Source organism: Lolium rigidum, chromosome 5, assembly GCF_022539505.1.
Source record: "Lolium rigidum isolate FL_2022 chromosome 5, APGP_CSIRO_Lrig_0.1, whole genome shotgun sequence".
NCBI lineage: Eukaryota > Viridiplantae > Streptophyta > Magnoliopsida > Poales > Poaceae > Lolium > Lolium rigidum.
The window spans coordinates 54,171,493-54,191,326 of NC_061512.1; the positions used below are offsets into that span (position 1 = coordinate 54,171,493).

Here is a 19,834-nt window from a genome sequence, read left to right on the forward strand (position 1 = left end):
GGGTCTATACTATTGGATTTGCACCACATCTTTCTTTTTAGGCAGAAAAGTGATCACACCGAAGTTTGAGTTGTAAAGTGGCAAATCTCCTTGTTGCAACTGTAGAAATATTGCCATGAGAATGTTCTTGATAACATGCCAACTTTTTTTTGTAGAATTCAGTTAGGAACCCGTCTGGTCCCGAAGCTTTAGTGTGTACCATTTGAGAAATAGCCTAAAAACCTTTTCCTTTGTGAAATTAGTTGTGAGAATAGTATTCTACATATTAGAAATTTGAGGTATATTTGATATGTATCTTCTTGCATAGAAAATTACTTTGTGCCACTGCTGGTGTCCCAATTTTTTTTGCATAGTACTATGTAATATACACTTTTAGATTTTCATCACCTTCTATGGTCCCTTCATCTTGTTCTAATTGATTTTTTTTCTTTTCCTATGTTTTCTATTTGCAATAAGGTGAATGCATTTCGTATCATTTTCTCATTCTTGCACATGTTTAACTTCGGCTCTCCATGCCCACTTAAATTCGTATTCACGACGAAGTTTTGTTAACTTGTCATTTGCATATGTTAACATGTCTCTCTCCCCGATGTATTTAGAGGGCATGTTTCAGCTTTGATATCTAAAGTGTCTATAATGGCAATTAATTTCTCCTTTTTTCTTTTTATATATACCGCTTCTGTTCATCTCCTAACGCATGCTCGATCCATCCAATCCCTAGAGAGTACGTGCTTCTTTTTAGTTGAAACTGTGCATCTCCTTTTCTTTCTAACATCTCTCTCTCCTACTTTTGGTCAGGTGGCATGTTGATTCGTGCTGCATCCATGAGAGCCACTTTTAAGGATACCATGTAGCCGTAGTAGTAATCTTAGGGCATCTCCAACTCTGGGATCCAAACGGCCGCCTTCGCCCATCCGTTTTCGGTTGTTTGGGTGGCCACGCGGACACGCTGACAGCGCTCCGCGTCGCGTGTCCGTTTGGGTCACGCGCTGCGTCCAACGCGGCTAGATTTGGATCGCGGCCATAGAAATTGGTATTTGCCTTTAAATTCACTATAAAAGCATAAAAATTATAAAAATCATAAAAAATATATAAATAAGTTTAAATGCTCAAAATTTATCACATAAGATTATTATCCACGTATTCAATAACAAAGTATTCATGAAATTAAAATGTAAAATGATACAAATGTCCTAGGCATTGTTTTCTTCGGGATTTTCTTCATTGTTGTTGTTTGCAGCATTGTTGCCAAACGCCCTCTCGACATCTTTCTGAGCTGCCTCTTGCTCTTTGGCAAATCTTGCCTCCTGCTCTAAGTTGGGACGCCGGATTATCTTCACGAGTGTAGCCCAAGGTGGATAGATACCATCAGCAATGTGATACCACTTGTTGTAGTGGTGGCCATTGATCTCAAAATCAATATCAGAATGAGTGCCAAATCCACGTGCCATGTGAAGCAACAGCTTCAAGAATCACTGTGCACCCCTCAGAATGGCTGATGTACGCCCCCTGCCAACCAAAGGGGCAGTTCTTCCACTCCTAGTGCATGCAGTCTATGTCGCCAAGCATCCCAGGAAATCCCCTGGAAGCGTTGATTGACAACAGACGGGATGTATCCTCTGCAGGTTGCCACAGATATTCTTCTCCGAGCACACCGTTCATTGCTCTGTAGAACCTGTACATCGCTTCCAAGCAGCTCGACTCGCTCATGCGCATGTACTCATCTACGAAATCACCGGCAACACCATATGCGAGCATCCTAATCACGGTCGTGCAATTCTGATACGAAGAGAGGCCTACCTTGCCAATTGCATCCACTTTGACGCAGAAGTAGTCGTTGTATATCTTGACGCCATCCATTATCCGGGTGAACAACGGTCTGGACATTCGAAAACGACGGCGAAACATGACCGACGTGAACAATGCCTTGCGGTAGAAGTAATCATTGAAGAGCATGTCGTGGCCGCGTTCTATTTTGCGGTCCAAGGCCGCCGCGCGCCCCGGCAAGGACCCCCGGTACACGGGGATCTGCGCGACATTGTGCTCGTGGATGATCAACGTAGGCTCCGTGAGAAAGTCGTTGTCGGACTCCTCGTCTGACGATGTGTCGATGAAGTTCTTGAAGAAGAACTCGTTGTCGCTATCCACCATGATCTACAGATGAAATGAGACAAATTTTAATTCGCCCAATTCATCGAACACCTCGCAGGCGGAGGCAATCCAATGCGTCTGTAGGGACATGCAGGCAATGGTCGTCCCGGCTGACTTGCGGCCTGGAAGCACGGTGCACGAGAGCTCACCTCTGGTGGCAACGGCGAAGCTGCTGACGGTGGGAGGTCTCGCGACGGCGAGAGGACAACAACACCGGCACGGCGTCCTCCGACTCTGCTACGAGGCCGCGGAAGCACAGCGCGAAAGCGTGGGGCCGGTCCTATGTTTCTGCACCGCTTGTCGGCGTCTTGACGTTGGTGGCCGGCATCGACAGCGCTCCCAAATCGCCGGTCCTGGGGTGGCGGCGGAGCGGGGGAGATGTGTGCGAGGGGGCTGTGTTTTGGGAGGCAGACATGCGGGTCAGGGGAGGACAAGGGGAGGACGCGAGCGGCCAGCCCCCGGTGTCGCGGCCATGCAAAAGACTGGCCCAGGTTTGGGTCATCCCGGACGCCACGGCCATCCGTTTTAGGGATGTCCACGCTCTGGGCCGGATTTTTGTCCGTTTTGACCCATCTAAACGCGCGTGATCGATTGTTAGCTTGCTCGATTGTTTTAGAAATTTTCGATGTTGTTGCCACAGTTTTTCTCTTGAGGTCCTGTGCGGCAGCACACACACACATGGCTTGAAGTGAAGCACAGTGGAGGAGCCATATCTGGGGTATGATACAGGCGTGGCACAACCATTTCCCACGTACCGTATCATCTCAAGGGAAATTTCCACAACAGTGCGTGTGTGCAAGTGCAACGCAGAGCCGATCGAGAGCCTCGCACCAGTAAGTTTCATGGTGCGTTCACTGTGAAGAAAGTGAAATTAAAGGGAGAGGCAAAGGAAGCACGCATCTGCCAGAAAAATGGCGCCGCTACAGTCTTCGATCTCCAGACGCATCACGCGGCGAGGGAAATTATTTGATCTGAGCCGAGCCCAGCCCAGCCTCGTCGCCATTGTTCCATCTCCTCTCCAACAGTGCTCCACTGCGTCCCTGCTCCCGCAGGCCACAGCCACTGTGAAGTCAGCTCCACCCACCGAGCTCCTCCACAGAGAGTGAGGTAGACGCGCATCTCCATGTGCTCGTCCATGTGTGTGTGTGGCTGCGGCTCCATGCATGCATGCATGGTGATGCTCGCAACTGTTCCGGCAAAGCCCTTTCCTGTGTTTGTTTCGCTGTCTATAAATACGGACGCCTCGCCTTTCCACCCCCATCCCTTTTCCTCCCCCGTCTTTTCCCTCTTTCTTCCCCCTGCTGCTACCTCGCGCGTGCCCTAATTTCTCGCTGCATCCTGTCTCCTCTTCTCCTCCCCACCTTTCCTCTCCACCCCCACTTCCTTCCATATATACACACTCACACTCTGAACCCACTCGCTCCCACATAAACGCCACACCTACAACAGGAGAGGGAGGAAAAGGATCTTTCGGTTGAGATCTCCTAGCAATAATTCTGGGCTCCCCCTCACTTTTCTCTCTTGGAAGTGTGCTCGATCGAGAGAGCCCAACAACAGAGCAAGAGCAGGATGGTGTAGTGGTGCCTCTGTAAGTCTCCCCCTCCTCCTCTTCTTCCTTTGAGCAAGTTCATCGTGTTCTTGGTGCCTCAGTTCGTCTTCTCCCGGAGTAGCCTTTTCGTTCTTTTGTCCTGCTAGCTTCGTTGTCTTGATGCTGGTAGGGACGGTTGTAGATGCTGCTTTCGTGATAAGGATTGCTGGTCTCATTAGTCATGCTCATTTTACTGTTTGAGATCGATGTAGTGACTGGTATATGCACGGAATTTCTCTTCCTGCTTTTTGGTGTGGATTGTAGCAGTAGTTGGGTACGAGCTCCGTGTTCTTGCTTTCAAAACCTTCTTGGATCTTCACTACTAGCATTTATGCACTTATAGCCTGGGAAATCTGTTTCTTGATCTTAACTTGCTGCTTCAACCAGCCAGATAGCTGCCTTCTTTTCTTGGAAACTCGAATTTTATTTGGTCTTCCCCTTTTTGGTTCTTCCCTTGCTCATAACTCAACCATGCCACTATTTAGAGTGTGCTTCCGAGGCTGTGTGGAATGTTTCCTTCTTTTCTTGGTAAGAGAAATAAACCAGCCAGCTTCTTTGGTACTAGAGATTTGCCGTTTCGTTTTCTCCATCATTTGCTCTCGATTGCTCCATGATTGTATATTTCCTTGTTTCTCCCTCCACACCCTATAGAATATCCAGACAGATGTGAGAAACACGCCCAAACATAGGATGGAGAATGATGAGAAATTGATCTTTAGGTTTTACCTGAATGATGATAATACACCAAGCAGCACCACAGATCCAAGCTTCATCATACCTGCCTCCCTTTGAATTTGCCAGCAGTACTATCAATGTGGCTGGAGCGCCACACCGATGTACTTATCTTGAATGGTTTTTTTTTTCTTTCCTTTTATCTTCAAAGACCTCTTGTTTGTGTGCCTGAGAACTACTACCTTCATAGATTCTTTGATAAATACAGTAGACCACTTGCGTTTGTGTGCCTGCAAATCTTGATGATTTTTTTACTGTATCGTTATCTTCTGCTGGAGATAAGAAAGTGAAACGATTGCAGCGCGCAACAAACTCCAAACTGTCGCTGTCTGATTAGCCCTAACATGGCGCCTTTTAACGCGTAATCAGCAATCATCGTGTGGGGTTGCACAATGGTGCTGGTATCATCATACAAATTTGGATTTGGATCTTCTCCTCGCCCTCCCTCGCACATTCCCTCATTTTGTTCTTTTCCTGCGGTATTAGGTAAGATTAATGTAGTGTGTCCTTGATCATCAGCCAAATTAAATGCTTGATGGCGACTTTGCTCATCACTCGGCTCTAGTTAAAAGTTAACTCTTTGTCAATTCCATTCTATTGTACATTTGTACCACCATTGGTTCATGGTAAAAACAAAATCCCAATTTACTTTCAGTGAAGTATTTCAACATGATAAAGAAACTTGCATTGTATCCTGCCACTTGAGCACTAGTAATTGTGCAGTGTCAAGAGAACAATCTTGGTAGAATTTTTTGGGGTGCCAAGCAAGCAGCTGTGAGCATGCATTGGCTTAGGTAGTAGTAGCAGCAGTAGAGTACGCAAGTCAGAGCAATGTATCCCTGGGCCGAGACCTATCAATGCTGCAATGAATAAAAGCCTCTAACCACCAGCCATCTCTCTCTCTCGGGTTACTTTTTTGGGAGAATTGGATCCATACCACTGAAAGAACCAATCTTTAGGAAAATACCACTCAAAGTTTATGAGTTAGAAAAATACCATTGAAAGCTTGGCCCGTTATCTATTTTGTACCATCGCCGTCATCTCCACCTGAACTGGAGCTTTAAACGAATCGACCAACACGTTCACATCATTAATCCGCAAGGCAGCACTTCGCTGCCCTCTCTTGCAGCTCTCCAGGTTGCACTTCAACGCCTGCTCCAGCGTTGTAGTTTACTGGTCTCTCAAGCAGCATTATGGCAGCATATAACATGACTTCAGGACATATTTTCACATTGCAGATGTAGCTATACAAAAGGGAGATTAGAGCATCTCCAGTTGCGCCTCCAAAGCGCCCCCAAACAGCGCCGAATCGAGCGTTTAGAGGACATGTTTCCTTCGTGTCATCTTTGGGGGACGTCGCTTTCCAGCCGCGTCCCCCAAACACAGCCCCAAAATTTTAAAGTAATTCATTTTTATCTTTATATATAGAAGAAATCTGTAGGTACGGTGCAGGTAATGCTGTACTAATATTCAAAGTTGTGCAACATAAACAAATTACATATAAAACTTAAAAAAACATAAACAAATTTGAAAAAAATTAAACTACTACTTCTTCTTTGATGGCCCCGCCTTGACGTCCTCACGGCTCGTCACCTCTTCCGAAGAGCCGGTGTCGTTCGACACGTCGGAGGAACATGTGTCCTTCTCGTCGTCGACAGTGCTCGCCGGCTGCGCCTTCGCCTTTGCCTTCGCGACCGAAAGCGCGACATTGCACCAGTTGTTGGGCACCATGGCATGGCGGCGCCGGCGGCCAGCTAGGTGGCGGCATCTCTAGCTCATCCTTCGTCGGTGGTGAGGCTAAAGGAGACTACTCTCTGCGCATATCCAATGGGCGTTGGGGTCGACTGCAGGACCAGGCGAAATCCCCACGTGAAGCTGACGACTCTTTGGATCGGGCGACGGCGGTGTGGTCGTGAAGCGGACGTGTACCATGGAGGAGCACTCGGAGCAGCAGTCGCTGCCGCCGGGAAGATGTGCCCCCAGGTGTTCTTCCTTTTGCCTAGCCTGGGTGGAGCGTGTGCGTGCGGTCTGGCTAAGTTGTGTGCGTGCATTGTGTTGAGCTCAGGTTGAGCTGGGTGTGACGAGTTTGATCAATTCGTGTAGTTAACGTTCATTTCACGGTGGTGGCATAAATCAATAACGGACCAAGCTTTCGATGGTAATTTTCTAACCCATAAACTTTCAGTGGTATTTTTCTAAAGATTGAATCTTTTAATGGTATGGATCTAATTTTCCCTACTTTTTTCGTTTCGTCCCTCTCAAGATTATCACCGCAGCTGCAATGCAATGAATAAAGCGGCCGCTCAGTAGCACCCCACTGCTCAGTAGCACTGTTCAGCTTGTGGAAGCGGCAGCAGCTCTTGTTCTTCACTGAAAATACACTAGCGCCTCTGTCAGACCAGATCATCCCAATCGGAAGCAATGCTTGTATTTTCCTGATTTCATCGTCTTTGTTTGTGTGTGTGTACAATCCATTGAGTAGTAATTTGTGAGATTTTTGTTGCATTGAAATGAGCTAATTAGATGTTGTTCTCTTTTCTGTCGGATGGATATGGCTGCAGAGTGCATTATGAGGAGTGAGGAATCGGTGGGATGTGCGATGGCCTGCGTTGATGGAGTCGTCGTCGTCGATGAAGGAGCGTCAGCGGTGGCGGCCTGAGGAAGACGCCGTCCTCCGCTCGTACGTCCGGCAGTATGGCCCCCGGGAGTGGAACCTGGTGGCGCAGCGGATGAACGTGGCCCTGGACCGCGACGCCAAGTCCTGCCTGGAGCGCTGGAAGAACTACCTCCGCCCCGGGATCAAGAAGGGCTCCCTCACCGACGACGAGCAGCGCCTCGTCATCCGCCTCCAGGCCAAGCACGGCAACAAGTGGAAGAAGATCGCCGCCGAGGTGCCCGGCCGCACCGCCAAGCGGCTCGGCAAGTGGTGGGAGGTGTTCAAGGAGAAGCAGCAGCGGGAGATCAGGGACAGCCGCCGCCCCAACCCGGAGCCCAGCCCCGACGAGAGGGGACGGTACGAGTGGCTGCTCGAGAACTTCGCCGAGAAGCTCGTCAAGGAGAGGCAGCAGCTGGTTGGTGTTGGCGGTGACCACCACCTCATGGCCGCGCCCATGCTGCCGCCATGGATGTCGTCCGCCAACGGCGGCGCGGCCGTCGCTCCGGCCCCGCCGACGCCCTCGCCGTCCGTGACGCTCAGCCTCGCGTCAGCTGTCGCCGCGCCACCGGCACCCGCGCCGTGGATGCCGCAGCAGCAGCAGATGATGGAGGACGGCGGCGCCGCGTTCGGGTACGGTAGGCCGCCACCGCCTTCCACCGCCATGATGGCGGAAGCTCCTCCGCCTCCTCTAGCGGAGCTGGCCGAGTGCTGCCGGGAGCTGGACGAGGGGCACCGCGCGTGGGCGGCGCACCGGAAGGAGGCGGCGTGGCGGCTCAAGCGCGTGGAGCTGCAGCTGGAGTCGGAGCGCGCGTGCCGGCGGCGCGAGGCCGCGGAGGAGTTCGAGGCCAAGATGCGCGCGCTGTGGGAGGAGCAGGCGGCCGCCGCGGAGCGCCTGGAGGCCGAGTACCGGGACAAGGTGGCCGGGCTCCGGCGCGACGCCGAGCTCAAGGAGCAGAAGATGGCCGAGCAGTGGGCGGCCAAGCACGCTCGCCTCACCAAGTTCCTCGAGCAGGTCGGCTCCTCCTGCCGCCGCTGGTCTCCCGGTGACATGAACGGCCGGTGACTGCCCCGCCGCGGCCATTGCTGGTTGCTTTCTTTGTTGCACTCCCCACATCCAAAAACACAACGATGGCTTGTTCGTTGCACATCTTTAGTTTTCTGTTTCTTCATTGGAAGCTTCACTTCTCTCACTCTAGTCTAGCTGATCAGAAATGTAATGCCGTTGCTACTGTCGTAATTTCACTTCTTTTCGGCCAGTCTTAGATCATGCCAATTGTTCATCGTTTCTTAGCAATAAATAAGCATTTTGAAAACAAGATGAGTTTAAATCAAAATTATTCGATCGTGGTCATCAGGATGAGACTTGTACGTACAAAATTCTCAATTCGATTTCAGTTGATGTACTGAGCAAATGCAGTAGGCCAGTTTGAACGACCAAATTTGGAACTATACTCTTGGCATCAAGATTAAACTACGCGTACAATAATAAAGAGGAGAATTTCACATCAAAAGGTCGTCAGTATGAAAATCTGCAGTCAGAACTGTTGGCTGTGTTCTCCATTAAATGGTATTCATCAATTCAATAAAGCGCTGTTTAATCAAGGCAACATATCGTAACTCAGAACATAACACTGCAGTCTGGAAGACAGGAGAACTCTGTTGTCACACCAGCTGCTTGATCAGCTAATCAAAGATCTGTTTTAGCCTAGGCTGGCTAACATAAACTAACTAAGCCTGGCCCTAGCAAGTACTGTCATTTTAGTTCCATCTTTCTACATGTGATATACTCCCTCCATCACATGAAAGTTGGATGAGATTTGTCTAAATTCGGATGCATCTGAACACCAAATAGCATCTAGATACATCCAAATTTTGACAAATCTCAGACAAATTTCATGGAAAGGAGGGAGTATATCATATATTAGTAGCTACATGCAGCCAGAGAACTAGCTACACATCAAGTGTACTAGCTTGAGCTGTTGGCTGATTGCTCCCCAGAAAACATGCTTCCACTGGACATCGCCGCGGATCCCGACTGAGCAGGAGCCACACCCCGGCTCCTCTGGATCTGTCTGAGCCTGAATATGTCTCGGGGCATCGCTCGGTTCTGCGCCGCTGCTGCTGCATCTTCTTCCTCTTGCCCTGCATAATTCAACACCGATTAGACTACGGACCCAAAATGTCCCTTCATATTTGTGTTGGTTAGACCGTCCGTAGTGAACTATAAAACTTCAACATGAATCACTTGTAAATAGCTCGAAAAATGCCCTTTGAGCTTAACATGCAAACATAACATCGGCTTTCTGGACAGCAAAGATTGGAGAGGGGAGGGAGAGTACTTTCAATGGCCTTCCTTTTCGTGGGCTGCCCATCTCTTGGAGGTCTATGAACTGATCCATTCTGGTTCCGAGGACCCGAGAGGTCAGTAGTGGTAGCGCCAGGAACCGGACCAGAAGGTTTGCCAACATCAAGTCCTGCTGGCAATGTGCTTTGCAGTAGGACGCCAAGCACAATGTCTATATCTGGTGATGGACCTGTTAAGAGAAGAATACAAATTCAGCACAGCAATATTTTGGCAGATCAATATCCAAGATTGTGATTTTTTATTTCATAACCATGTTCTCAATTAGAGAATAAAGAGCATGCTCACAAGTAGTTTAAACTACTGAACATTTCTCAACCAACACACTACATGCACCAAGCCTATGCTAGTGTCTTGATTAAGCATGGACCGGTTCCCATGCTCTCAATATAATAGCATCTGGCAAAGATTTTAGAAGGTGTTTGGTTGGTGGGTTTGTAAAGTTATCTGATAACGCTGGTAACAGGTACTGTTAAATCTTGTTTGTTTAGTAAGCTCTGTAATTTGATAAAACGGTATCAGATCCCTCCCCTGTGCAAATCCGTTTCCAGGACATAGCGGGTGTAATCAGATCACAATAACACCATCTCTCTCTCTCTCTCTCTAGCTTATCGCCTTCTTCTCCATGACATTTCCGTCCATGCTTCAGACGCCCGCCACAGGCAACCACCTTGGTCTTCTCCTTCCCCAGCCTCAAGTGCCCGATCTCCAATTTCCCCCAAGGCATGAATGATTCTATCCCCAGCTTCCCTCGCTCCGCGGATTCAGAGATCGCCCGGTCGATCGCAGTGTCCTACCCTTATTTACTGGTGAGAGGCCTGGCTACTCCTTCGATCAGATCTAAAAAGTTGCGGCTCCATTGAGATCTAAAAAGTTGCGGCTCCTTCTGTGTGTCTTCTTGATTGAGATCTCCCGAATTGTTCCTTTAATTAATTGAAAATTTTCAAACAGTTTGTGAACTCCACGAACCAACTACAGGCTTTACCAATGTCGTAACCAAACAGTTTACGTTATTTGTCGATACCGTTTACATTGAAGGTGTCACTCGATTACGTTTCCGTTTACATCGTTCTTAGTGGCTATGCAAGAGATGACAATGAGTACTCATGCAGTCATGCAACCGTACCTTCAATAGCAGGCAAATTCGTGATGAAGGACATTATTGGTGGAGAAAGCATTTTGAATATATCGTCAACCTCCTTTGTGTACCCACTGGATGTGGCTGTAATCACTGGACCTGATAAATTAACAACACTGCCTCATGAGTGAGATAGGCAAATGCAACTGAACAGTTGATGCAGTTACAACTGGAATATCCATGCATCCGGTTCTTTCTCATCAAATAACTATGCATCCGATTTTCTATAAAAAATAATAATTATGCAGCCATTCATACCTTTTATCTGTCTAGGATCATAAATAATCATTCGAGAAGTCTCGGGACGAACAACTCTTGCAGACAAGGGTAATAACTTTGCATTCGCACCAACCCCAACATTGCCTTTATCTGAGCCAAAAATGTAGGTATAGTCAGCAACCACTTTACTATTGTTGCCAAAAACAATTAACAGATAGCAGATTACCTAAGGTAGGGCCAACAACACTAGTTAGCATAACTGACTTGTCACTCTTCTTAGACATGTTCTTTGCAAGCCACTGCGATATCAACACGAAGAAAGCATTACACGCAAGATTTGTCAATGGAAACCAAACATGGACTCTGAAGTTCCATAAAAATATAGCCCGCATCAGAAACATAAAGCAATGGCGCAATTGCATTCTTTGGCCAAATTAGAAGAGAACTTGAGGGGTACATCCAATTTAGGTATAATATCAGTACTAAATGATGTCATCCAGCTTATTATTTATGGGCATGCTTGAAAAGCATGTCCTGCAATTGTTGCTGTGAAGTTGCAAATCAATGCCATGTGTCAAAAACACAAATGTATCTTTTACGCAGATTCAATGATTTTTATAAAGTTCATAGTTCATTCAATAAGGAGTCATTCAGCGATCAGGGAATCAAGAAGGCATGTTAGGCTTAGAAATACATGGCTAAGGCAATTTTTTTGATATAGAATGGTCAATATACCTCCTGTCTTGACAGATAATCCAATTCTTTTGATGAGCATGGCCAAAGATCCATATAATTATATCGAGAAACAATGTCATATAGTGTGTTCTCTAACGACGATAAGGCATCTTCTGATGTCTTAGATAAAGCCTCCTTCCTTCTTTGTTCCACCTGAGAAAACAAATTTTATATAAATAAAAATCCATAAAAAAGCTGCAGTTTTTTCCCAAGAAAAAAACTCAGAAACATAAAAAAGGAAATGAAAACGGCTATTATACATGCGTTCATCTGCAGCAACTGACCATACAGTGAATTGGCCAGGTAAGGAACAAGAGCATAAGATGATAGTACAGAACTGCAAATACAAAAATAAACAGACCCTCCTTTGGTTTCGAGCTTTTGCAAAGTTTGCTTTTGTTTCCAAAATTGACAGAACCATAGCATGGTCTACTGCTCTCTACCAAACCTGGCAGGAACCTTAATTGCTGTACATGCATATTATACTATTGCCTTATTCCTTTAGACGAAAGTTTTGCAGAACAAGTGCTGTAAGGTTCAGTAGGTGGCAATTCCAAACCAAAGTATTGAGCAGGTCAGTTGTAAGACCTCAAAGAATGTAATTGCAATAGGTATCATCTACTACTGGTGCCAAGGAGAGCATGGACAGCAGATTTGAAAGGGAGGGAACCCTCACTAGGACTTAAGTCATTAACGGTTAAATGCAAACATAAGAAACTCTTATTTGCAACTTGCAATTAACAACCTAACAAATTAGATTTACTTAAATATAAACCATCTAAAGATAAAATGCACTCCAATTCAAACTAATGCAATGATAACATCCATGTGCACTTTGCTTAAATTTTCGTACCTTTAACATGCTTGACAAATCCCCGTAAATCTGCTCAAATTGAGCGAACCGTTTCCATACCTACAGGAGAATAACAACATATTCAGACAACTAATAGACAAACATATGAATCTATATCTATATCTATTTGCATGTTGCACCTCTATAACAAATATCCAACAACATGAGCTCCCGAGGCTATGCCGTGCACCACAAAAAAGGTGGAAATGCTCTATATTATTGCTATTGCTGCTGCTGGGAGCCTGGGACACTAATGCCAATTAAGATATTTTCTGAAAAGTGCGCATCACCTTCTCATAATATAGAAATACTGAGTAACTTGCGATCAAATAGAACAAAATATTTACCTCTACGGATTCCTCAGGAGGAAGTAAGCTCAGAGCTCGCTCAAACAAAGCACGTACATTTCTATCATCGTTTAAGCGACACAGGAAGTCGGCATATCTGAATCATAGCAAGAGTCTCAATAATTAAACAATTTGACTTGTATTTAACGTGACTGAAATGAACCCTTTTCAACTGCCAATAGATGAAAACAAAATAAGTAGCATAAAATAACTAGTCGGCAGACATTTGGTTCATGCTCGTGAACCAAAATACAATTAATTTAAGTTTTTGTTAAGCTGAATGGATACTTACTCAAGGACGTATCCTGGCTCTTGCATAAATTTCTTTAAACCAGCTTCAAAAACATTTTGAGCCACCTACATGGGAATGCTATTTAGCAGATACTACACGTACACGATAAGTGAGTAACTGCAAACTGGAAGAAGCGACATTAATACAAGTGAAAAACTGCAGCGTAAATTAATATATTAGACCTTATTATTCAGCAATTAAGTTTTCATTACTATGATGGCAACTGGCAGTTTGAAGTATGCAAGTTACGAATTGCACCTTTATGGCCAACCAGGGGCGGAGCTGTAGCCGGTGCTACCCGGGCAGTAACACCGTTCCAGCAAAGTTTATAAAAGCGTACACTGAGTACAAAGGTCCAGCTAATAGAAAGTCTATGAGAATCAGTTGGCCTACTGCAGCACATGGCCCACTGGAGGAGTTTGCTTGGTGGGTGGTCTCAAGAGTCTCCGTTTCTCCCATGCAACACACATTCGATTGTCAGCGATAGCTGATGTCCTAGACTCCTAGGTCACAACATCCCTTCCACCTCTCTCGCTCTTCTTTGTCTCCTCTGAAAATGTCAAGTGCTGCGACATCAATTCCCCCTAGAGCGCAGGTCTGCCGCTCTGTTCTGTGTCCTCTCCGACGATCCGCTTCCTCCAATGCGCTCATTCCCCAATTTTCAAAAAAAATCCATCTATTTTGTATCTGGAATTTTTCAAAGATTTTCAATTGTTATTTTATTAGAGTATGTGTGTTAGTGTCATGGTAATGTATGTTTACTACGATTTTTACATGCAATAAAATATTTTTTGCATGACACATAAGTTAGCACCCGTCTTGCTTCGTTCCTGGCTCCGCCACTGTGGCCAACTTATACCCCATGCTATTTGCAGGCAGGGATACATACTAACTGAGGGAAATTCCAGCAAAAACTAGGGTGCCGGCATCAAAGACCACCATTCTAAGCAGGTCTAAGTGTCCACCTCAACCCTCTGATAATCTTTACCAAACCCTTTTCGATGGTTGGTAAGGTACTTCATAGCACAAAAGAAGGGTATGCCATGCCTACTTGATCCTCTCTGCATGAGCTGGAAAACTAACTGAGATGGACAGAATACAAAAGGACGTTCCCCTAAGTACCATGAAAGAATGGATGTAACTGCATTGTACCAGTTAGGATGACAAGTTACCTGGCACAAAGTTCCAAAGGTTTAAACTAACAGTGCTTGGTAAAGGAAAAAGTGTATGCACATATGTCATCAAGTTAACAACCTTCGCATCTTTGTCGAGGCAAAATGACATTGTAGCATAAGCAACATACACATGATAGGTGCAGCTTGGCAACTTCCGAGCTTCCAAAAAGTACTTGCGAGCCGCTTCAATGCCTTCAGTTCTCCTTAGAAACCGAATAAACTGCAATACAAATAACAGAACACTAAAGATACCAGACACTGTAGCCATAATCATGAGTACATGTAAAATAGTAATGGTAACAAACCTGAATATGTGCAAGTGATGTCATGCTTGCATTTTCAGCTACAAGAGACTCATATATCGTCTTAGCAGGCTGCAACGCATGCCATGTCAGAAAATTAATGATCATCTTAAGAGTACCTGTAAAAGTATGCAAGTGCTCAGATACACATTGTAGAGAAAAAATCAAGCAAATAAACCTGAATTGCCCCAATAGACTCTTCCAGTTCAGCAAAGGCATATTTTAGTACTTCAGAACCTACAAAAAGTAATAGGCAAAATAATCAGGTCCGGAAATGAATAAATGCTACAGTACATTTCAGTTAAAACAGCCATCTAAAGTAACTAGCGTTGTACTCTAGTACTCACAACTCAGTGCAAACATGACTGGCATTTAAACTGGAGAATTGTTATGATAACAAAATAATTAGCAAAAAAAACACAGAATCAGTTGTACAATACTGTGGATACGATGTCATTCATGGTGTGTGTCTGGAACTCTGGATGATGAATTAATGTTCATTTTACCTAACATTCAAATTATTATAGCCTATCACATGAAGTTGGAATTTAGTAGTTACGTCAGTCACAGAATACACATAAGTAACTATGACGAGCTGCTACCAATCCGAATCAGACAAAATCTTGCTGATCTATTGACAAAGTTAAGAGTTGCTGGTTATATCAGTACAAGAGATAAACAGGAACTAGGAGCAGCAGCTACCAATCCAATTTAACAACACATCAGGAAATAAATAAGCCTCACACTAACAATCATTGACTACCGAACTGGATATCAACACTGTGTGCACGCATGAATACATTCACGCAGATCATTAAAAGGATCGCATAGACCAAGATACAAGTATCTGTCTTTCACGCATGCATATGATCGAATGTATATAATTACATATATAATACGAGGGTATATGTCTTGATCTAAGATGTGAACTGAACAGTGACGAATTCTGACATATCAGCTCTCATCACATATTCACATAGTTGGTCCTGGGGATTATAACTTGATATTCTCCTTAGAAATGTGTTCAGCCTTCCTGGAAGTTGTACTTAACTTTCCTTTATATCATCCTAGGGACTGCCGCCCCAGAGTACATACCAATTACCAATCAGTTATTTAATTCCAGTCAGTCAACATTCTTTAGGTGAACTGGGATTGGGCCTGATCCAGTTCAAATTAGTAGTAAAGTTTAATGCTCATCGAACCCTGGCTCATCCAAACAGAGCTAAGGTTGTTAGATATAAGCGAATCCTTTATCGAACCTTTTAAGTAATAAAACACCCTTTATCGAAAAATATATATAAACAAATCAAGAGATCGAACAAGAGTGAAATCGTAATTCCATAAGTTTGTTTTCCTGCGGATCTTTCCACAATCCTGATAGCATGCTCACAATCTCTCAGTAAATCAGATCGACACTAGCTTCCAGGAGGATGCACTGACTACAGAAGTGGACATCACAACTGAATTGATCAAGAGAATTTCGCAGGATATTCAATTACCAGGGAGTGCTTTTACAGCGCGCTGAAATATTTTGATTGCAGAATCCGTAGAACCATTCTTTGCATGCCACGTAGCATAATCATACCATACATCAGGATGATGGTAAAGATACATTAGGCACTGAAAGTAAGAACAAGTCGTACACTTGGTTAGTATGTCCCCATTGTAACACCCAAAGACAGTCATTCACTTTGAATGCGACCAATGTACACTACACAGGGAAATTAATCTTGATGCCCCTCTGTTCATAAGGATATTTGTGACAAACAAAGAATATTTCACATGCATATGAAGCCGCAATGCTCAACCACGATATAAATCTCCACGACCATAACCATATCGAGCTGATATCCATAAGCAACATTCTGATTATCGCAATCAAATTGATATGGTTATGGTCATGGAGTGGTTGAGCATTGCACCTTCGTATGTATGTGAACTATTATTTTCAATATCTTGGGCAAGAAAGCTCAAAAAACTTCAACCACAAAAGAAAAAAAAAACTATACATGGCACGTTTAGACATGCCTCCATGTGATCAGTTGACCACAATGTATCAGAATGCCTAACTGGAATACTATGCCAATCATCACTATTTCAGAGTGAATCCAAGTGTACAGACAGATGTTGGCTTACTTGCTCATAAGTAAATGTAATACGCCTATTAGCAGCTGCAGCATCGATTCTTTGAGGGTTCCCCCTACAGTAAACAAAATACTTGTGTTAGCAGAAATGTGGGGAGTAACCTCAGAGAGAACTGAGTGGTAGAAGGTGACAAACTGATATATCAAGTTAGAATTAAGAAACATGGCATACTCAATAACTTGCCCCCATAGGATCTAATCCAGGAAATAAAGAGCTCAAGGAGAGGATGCAGATAAATTAGGGAGATGATAAGCAAAATATAGTCTTCTAGGGCAGAGGAAAAAAATGAAAAACAAAGATTACCTGCTCTAAATCTACATTCTACAACAAAGAAATAAAATGTCCCTTAAAGAATTAGAACAAACAAAAATCTTCTGCTGAAATTTTGAATCATGATTACACTTGCATATTTGACACAGATGTTTACTCACTTCTCAAATGTCAGAAGTCTTTTCCATGCCATACACTGTTGCTCTTCCTGTCAAATAGATTAGCAAGTTACCTGCCAGTTAAATACTGGTCATGCATCTACCACTCTACCAGAATACATAACAAAATAAATGTACTTTTCAAATACCTATTCAGTGGGCATGACCAATAAACTAAACAAGATGATAGAATAAAGCCGAGTATGGAAAGAGAAAACATTAGTTTTAAGTCTCAAAGCATTTCAATTGTGTTCACTTCAAATTGATACAGTGAGTTGTTTATTCAAACTAAGAAGATATCTTTTAGAAAACTACCTCGTTCAAAAATCGATGATATTTTCGAAAGGGTGCAGTCAAACTTCTCTATCTTTGGCAACTAAAATATGAAGGTGCAGACAGTATCACTAGGTTTGCGATTGAACATACTTTTACTGTACTTTTTTACAAATTTACTACCATATTCATACAAAAGGTAACGTTTAAATTTGTACACTGGAGTGGGGGAGTAAGGATGTTGAAACTTCAGGTAGAGGTAGGTCAGTTCGACAATGAGATAGATAAATCTTGTCATCCAGCTTTTCTAGAACACCCAATTGCTAAGTTTGCAATCAAAAGACACGGTTTTGTTTTACCCTACTGTTTTCCCTACAAGAATCAACAGTGACAATAAGAAAATGGATAAGACAACTTGTACGACAACTATAATCATGAATTTTTGTAACTGAGAAATAGAAATAATTATCAACAAAACATAACCATTTTGTAAAAGTCAGTATTGTAGACTGCCACACCTAATGTAAATCGGCGTTAGGGCCTGATCAACCGTTTACCTTGTAGGAGCCTGTAGAGGGGATGGCCAGCATGCTCCAATCGATATCGTCAATGTACTTCTTCCGTTCTCTATATACCGCCCTAGCACTGTTAAACTTTGGTTGATATTCAGATAGCAAGCCTTTTGCCTGGAAAATGGATATATTACGATGAGTCTATATGAAATACACACAAGACAGGGTTTGCATTGTCTTGAGATTTAATAAAATAAAATAGCAAAGTATGTGGAGTTCAGTAAACACTACTGACACATCAATGTACTGAAACTGAAGCTTCACACTAGGGTTTGAATGTTTGAAGTTTATATGCTAACTGCTTATAAAAATGACCGAATGATCCAAATGTAAACGCAATTACCAAGGTGCGACTAACGGAATTTTCAAAGTTGTCATAATCCTTCCACAGCTGCTCGACATGACTAGTTGGGACCAAAATTGCCTTCTGGTATACTTTCCTTATAGTAGTCATGCGGCGTGACTCATCCTGGGGCGTCACAACCTGAATAGTTTCAAACAAGGAACCGCAAATAATTCAAACACGGTTACATGAACACAATGCTTGAACAGGAAAATGAAGAAATACAAACCGGCATTGATTTCAAGAATGCAATGTACTCCATCCAAACAGGGCCAGATGCAACATCATTGCCTGGCAGAATGAAGCTTCTTAGTTCAAAAATCCACTGCAAAAGTGGCACAATACAAGGCACTTGCCTATTATCAGAGGTCAGCGCTTGCTAGAAGTTTTTATACTTACCAACATAGTTCAGCATGAAGTCAAAAGCCTTTTTTGTTTCTTCCAGACCCTCAGAGCCCCTTTTACTGTTTACTCTTTTAATGAAGTTGATGTAACAACGCCTGCAAGTTACACCCAACCCTATAAGCTAATGTCAATACTGGAGTTGCTGGCAAACTGGAAAAGTTATTTTGGGAAGAATATGTCAGTCATAACTAAGAGCAATACGAGGTGCACACTCATCGTTTATGGATTCACAAAACAATGAAGGTGAAATGAAAGAAAAGTGACACCCCGCGCGCGACATTAAGGGAAGAACATGTTAGAGCGACAATGACGGAATTTCTGGCCTAACGAAGAAAGCGAACTAGGGCATGTGGACATATATATCATGATAATAAAATGTGGAATCCCCTCACCAGAGATTGATGTGAGGGCAGGTGAGCAAGCATCTGCTGAATATCTGCTTGGCAGTTTCCTCGTCGTTTGCGGCAATGTAGGCTTCAACGTACTGCTTCCAGTACTTCACCTGTACGCATATTCAAGTCTCAGCTCCAGAGGATTGGCAAAGGGGTAAAGATAGAGCAGCAGCACAGACAAATGAACATGTGGTGGAAAGTTCAAGTGGACTCACCGCGGTGGGGAAGGTGGCGAGCAGCTTCTCGTAGATGGGGGCGGCCTCGGCGATGGGGAGCTGCTGAAGGAAGGGAAGGGAAGGGCAGGGCAGGATTAGCTCAGGGAACTCGCCAGCATAGGTCATCCCGGTCAGAAGGGGGGAAAGGGCACGCGCGATAGAGAAGTGAATGGGTGGTGATTGGGCTTACAAGTGCCTCGTTGGCGAGGATCTCGGCGGCCTCGACGTTGTAGATGTCCATCGCCGCCGCCCCCGCCGGATTCCTGCACGAAATATCAGGGGGGAATCAGGTGCAAATACTGATAGCCGGTGAGGGTTTTGATTCGATTGCTCGCGGCGAGAGGGGAGAAAGAGGGATGAATCGAAAGTAAGGTGGTAGGGCTTACCCACGGAAGAATCGCAATCAGGCTGGAGGAACTGGGCCTCCGCTCCACGCCGACGAGGAAGAGGGGGTCTGAGCGACCAGAGGTTCGAGCCTTCGAGTCGGCGGAGAGCTTGGGTGAAGGGAGGG

The 19,834-nt window shown here is 44.5% G+C and overlaps 2 protein-coding genes across 2 annotated transcripts; one reads left to right on the forward strand and one right to left on the reverse strand.

Annotated features, from left to right (window-relative positions):
* The first annotated feature begins 7,101 nt into the window (after window positions 1-7,101).
* LOC124651642 (protein rough sheath 2-like) lies at window positions 7,102-8,190 on the forward strand. The gene has a single exon (XM_047190685.1). It carries the CDS (start codon window positions 7,102-7,104, stop codon window positions 8,188-8,190), a length of 1,089 nt encoding a protein of 362 aa, XP_047046641.1.
* Window positions 8,191-8,935: 745 nt separating this feature from the next.
* On the reverse strand, window positions 8,936-19,571 carry LOC124652929 (cleavage stimulation factor subunit 77-like; the record flags this gene model as incomplete). Its single annotated transcript, XM_047191976.1, is given in 22 exon segments — window positions 8,936-9,269; window positions 9,467-9,661; window positions 10,616-10,726; window positions 10,886-10,996; window positions 11,073-11,145; window positions 11,582-11,734; window positions 12,435-12,494; window positions 12,782-12,878; window positions 13,074-13,138; window positions 14,328-14,468; window positions 14,554-14,622; window positions 14,729-14,787; window positions 16,050-16,170; window positions 16,687-16,750; window positions 17,127-17,173; window positions 17,954-18,082; window positions 18,312-18,452; window positions 18,541-18,602; window positions 18,711-18,811; window positions 19,109-19,218; window positions 19,324-19,386; window positions 19,514-19,571. Coding segments are annotated over 22 exon segments (2,199 nt in total). The 3' UTR covers window positions 8,936-9,093.
* Between the last annotated feature and the right edge of the window lie 263 nt (window positions 19,572-19,834).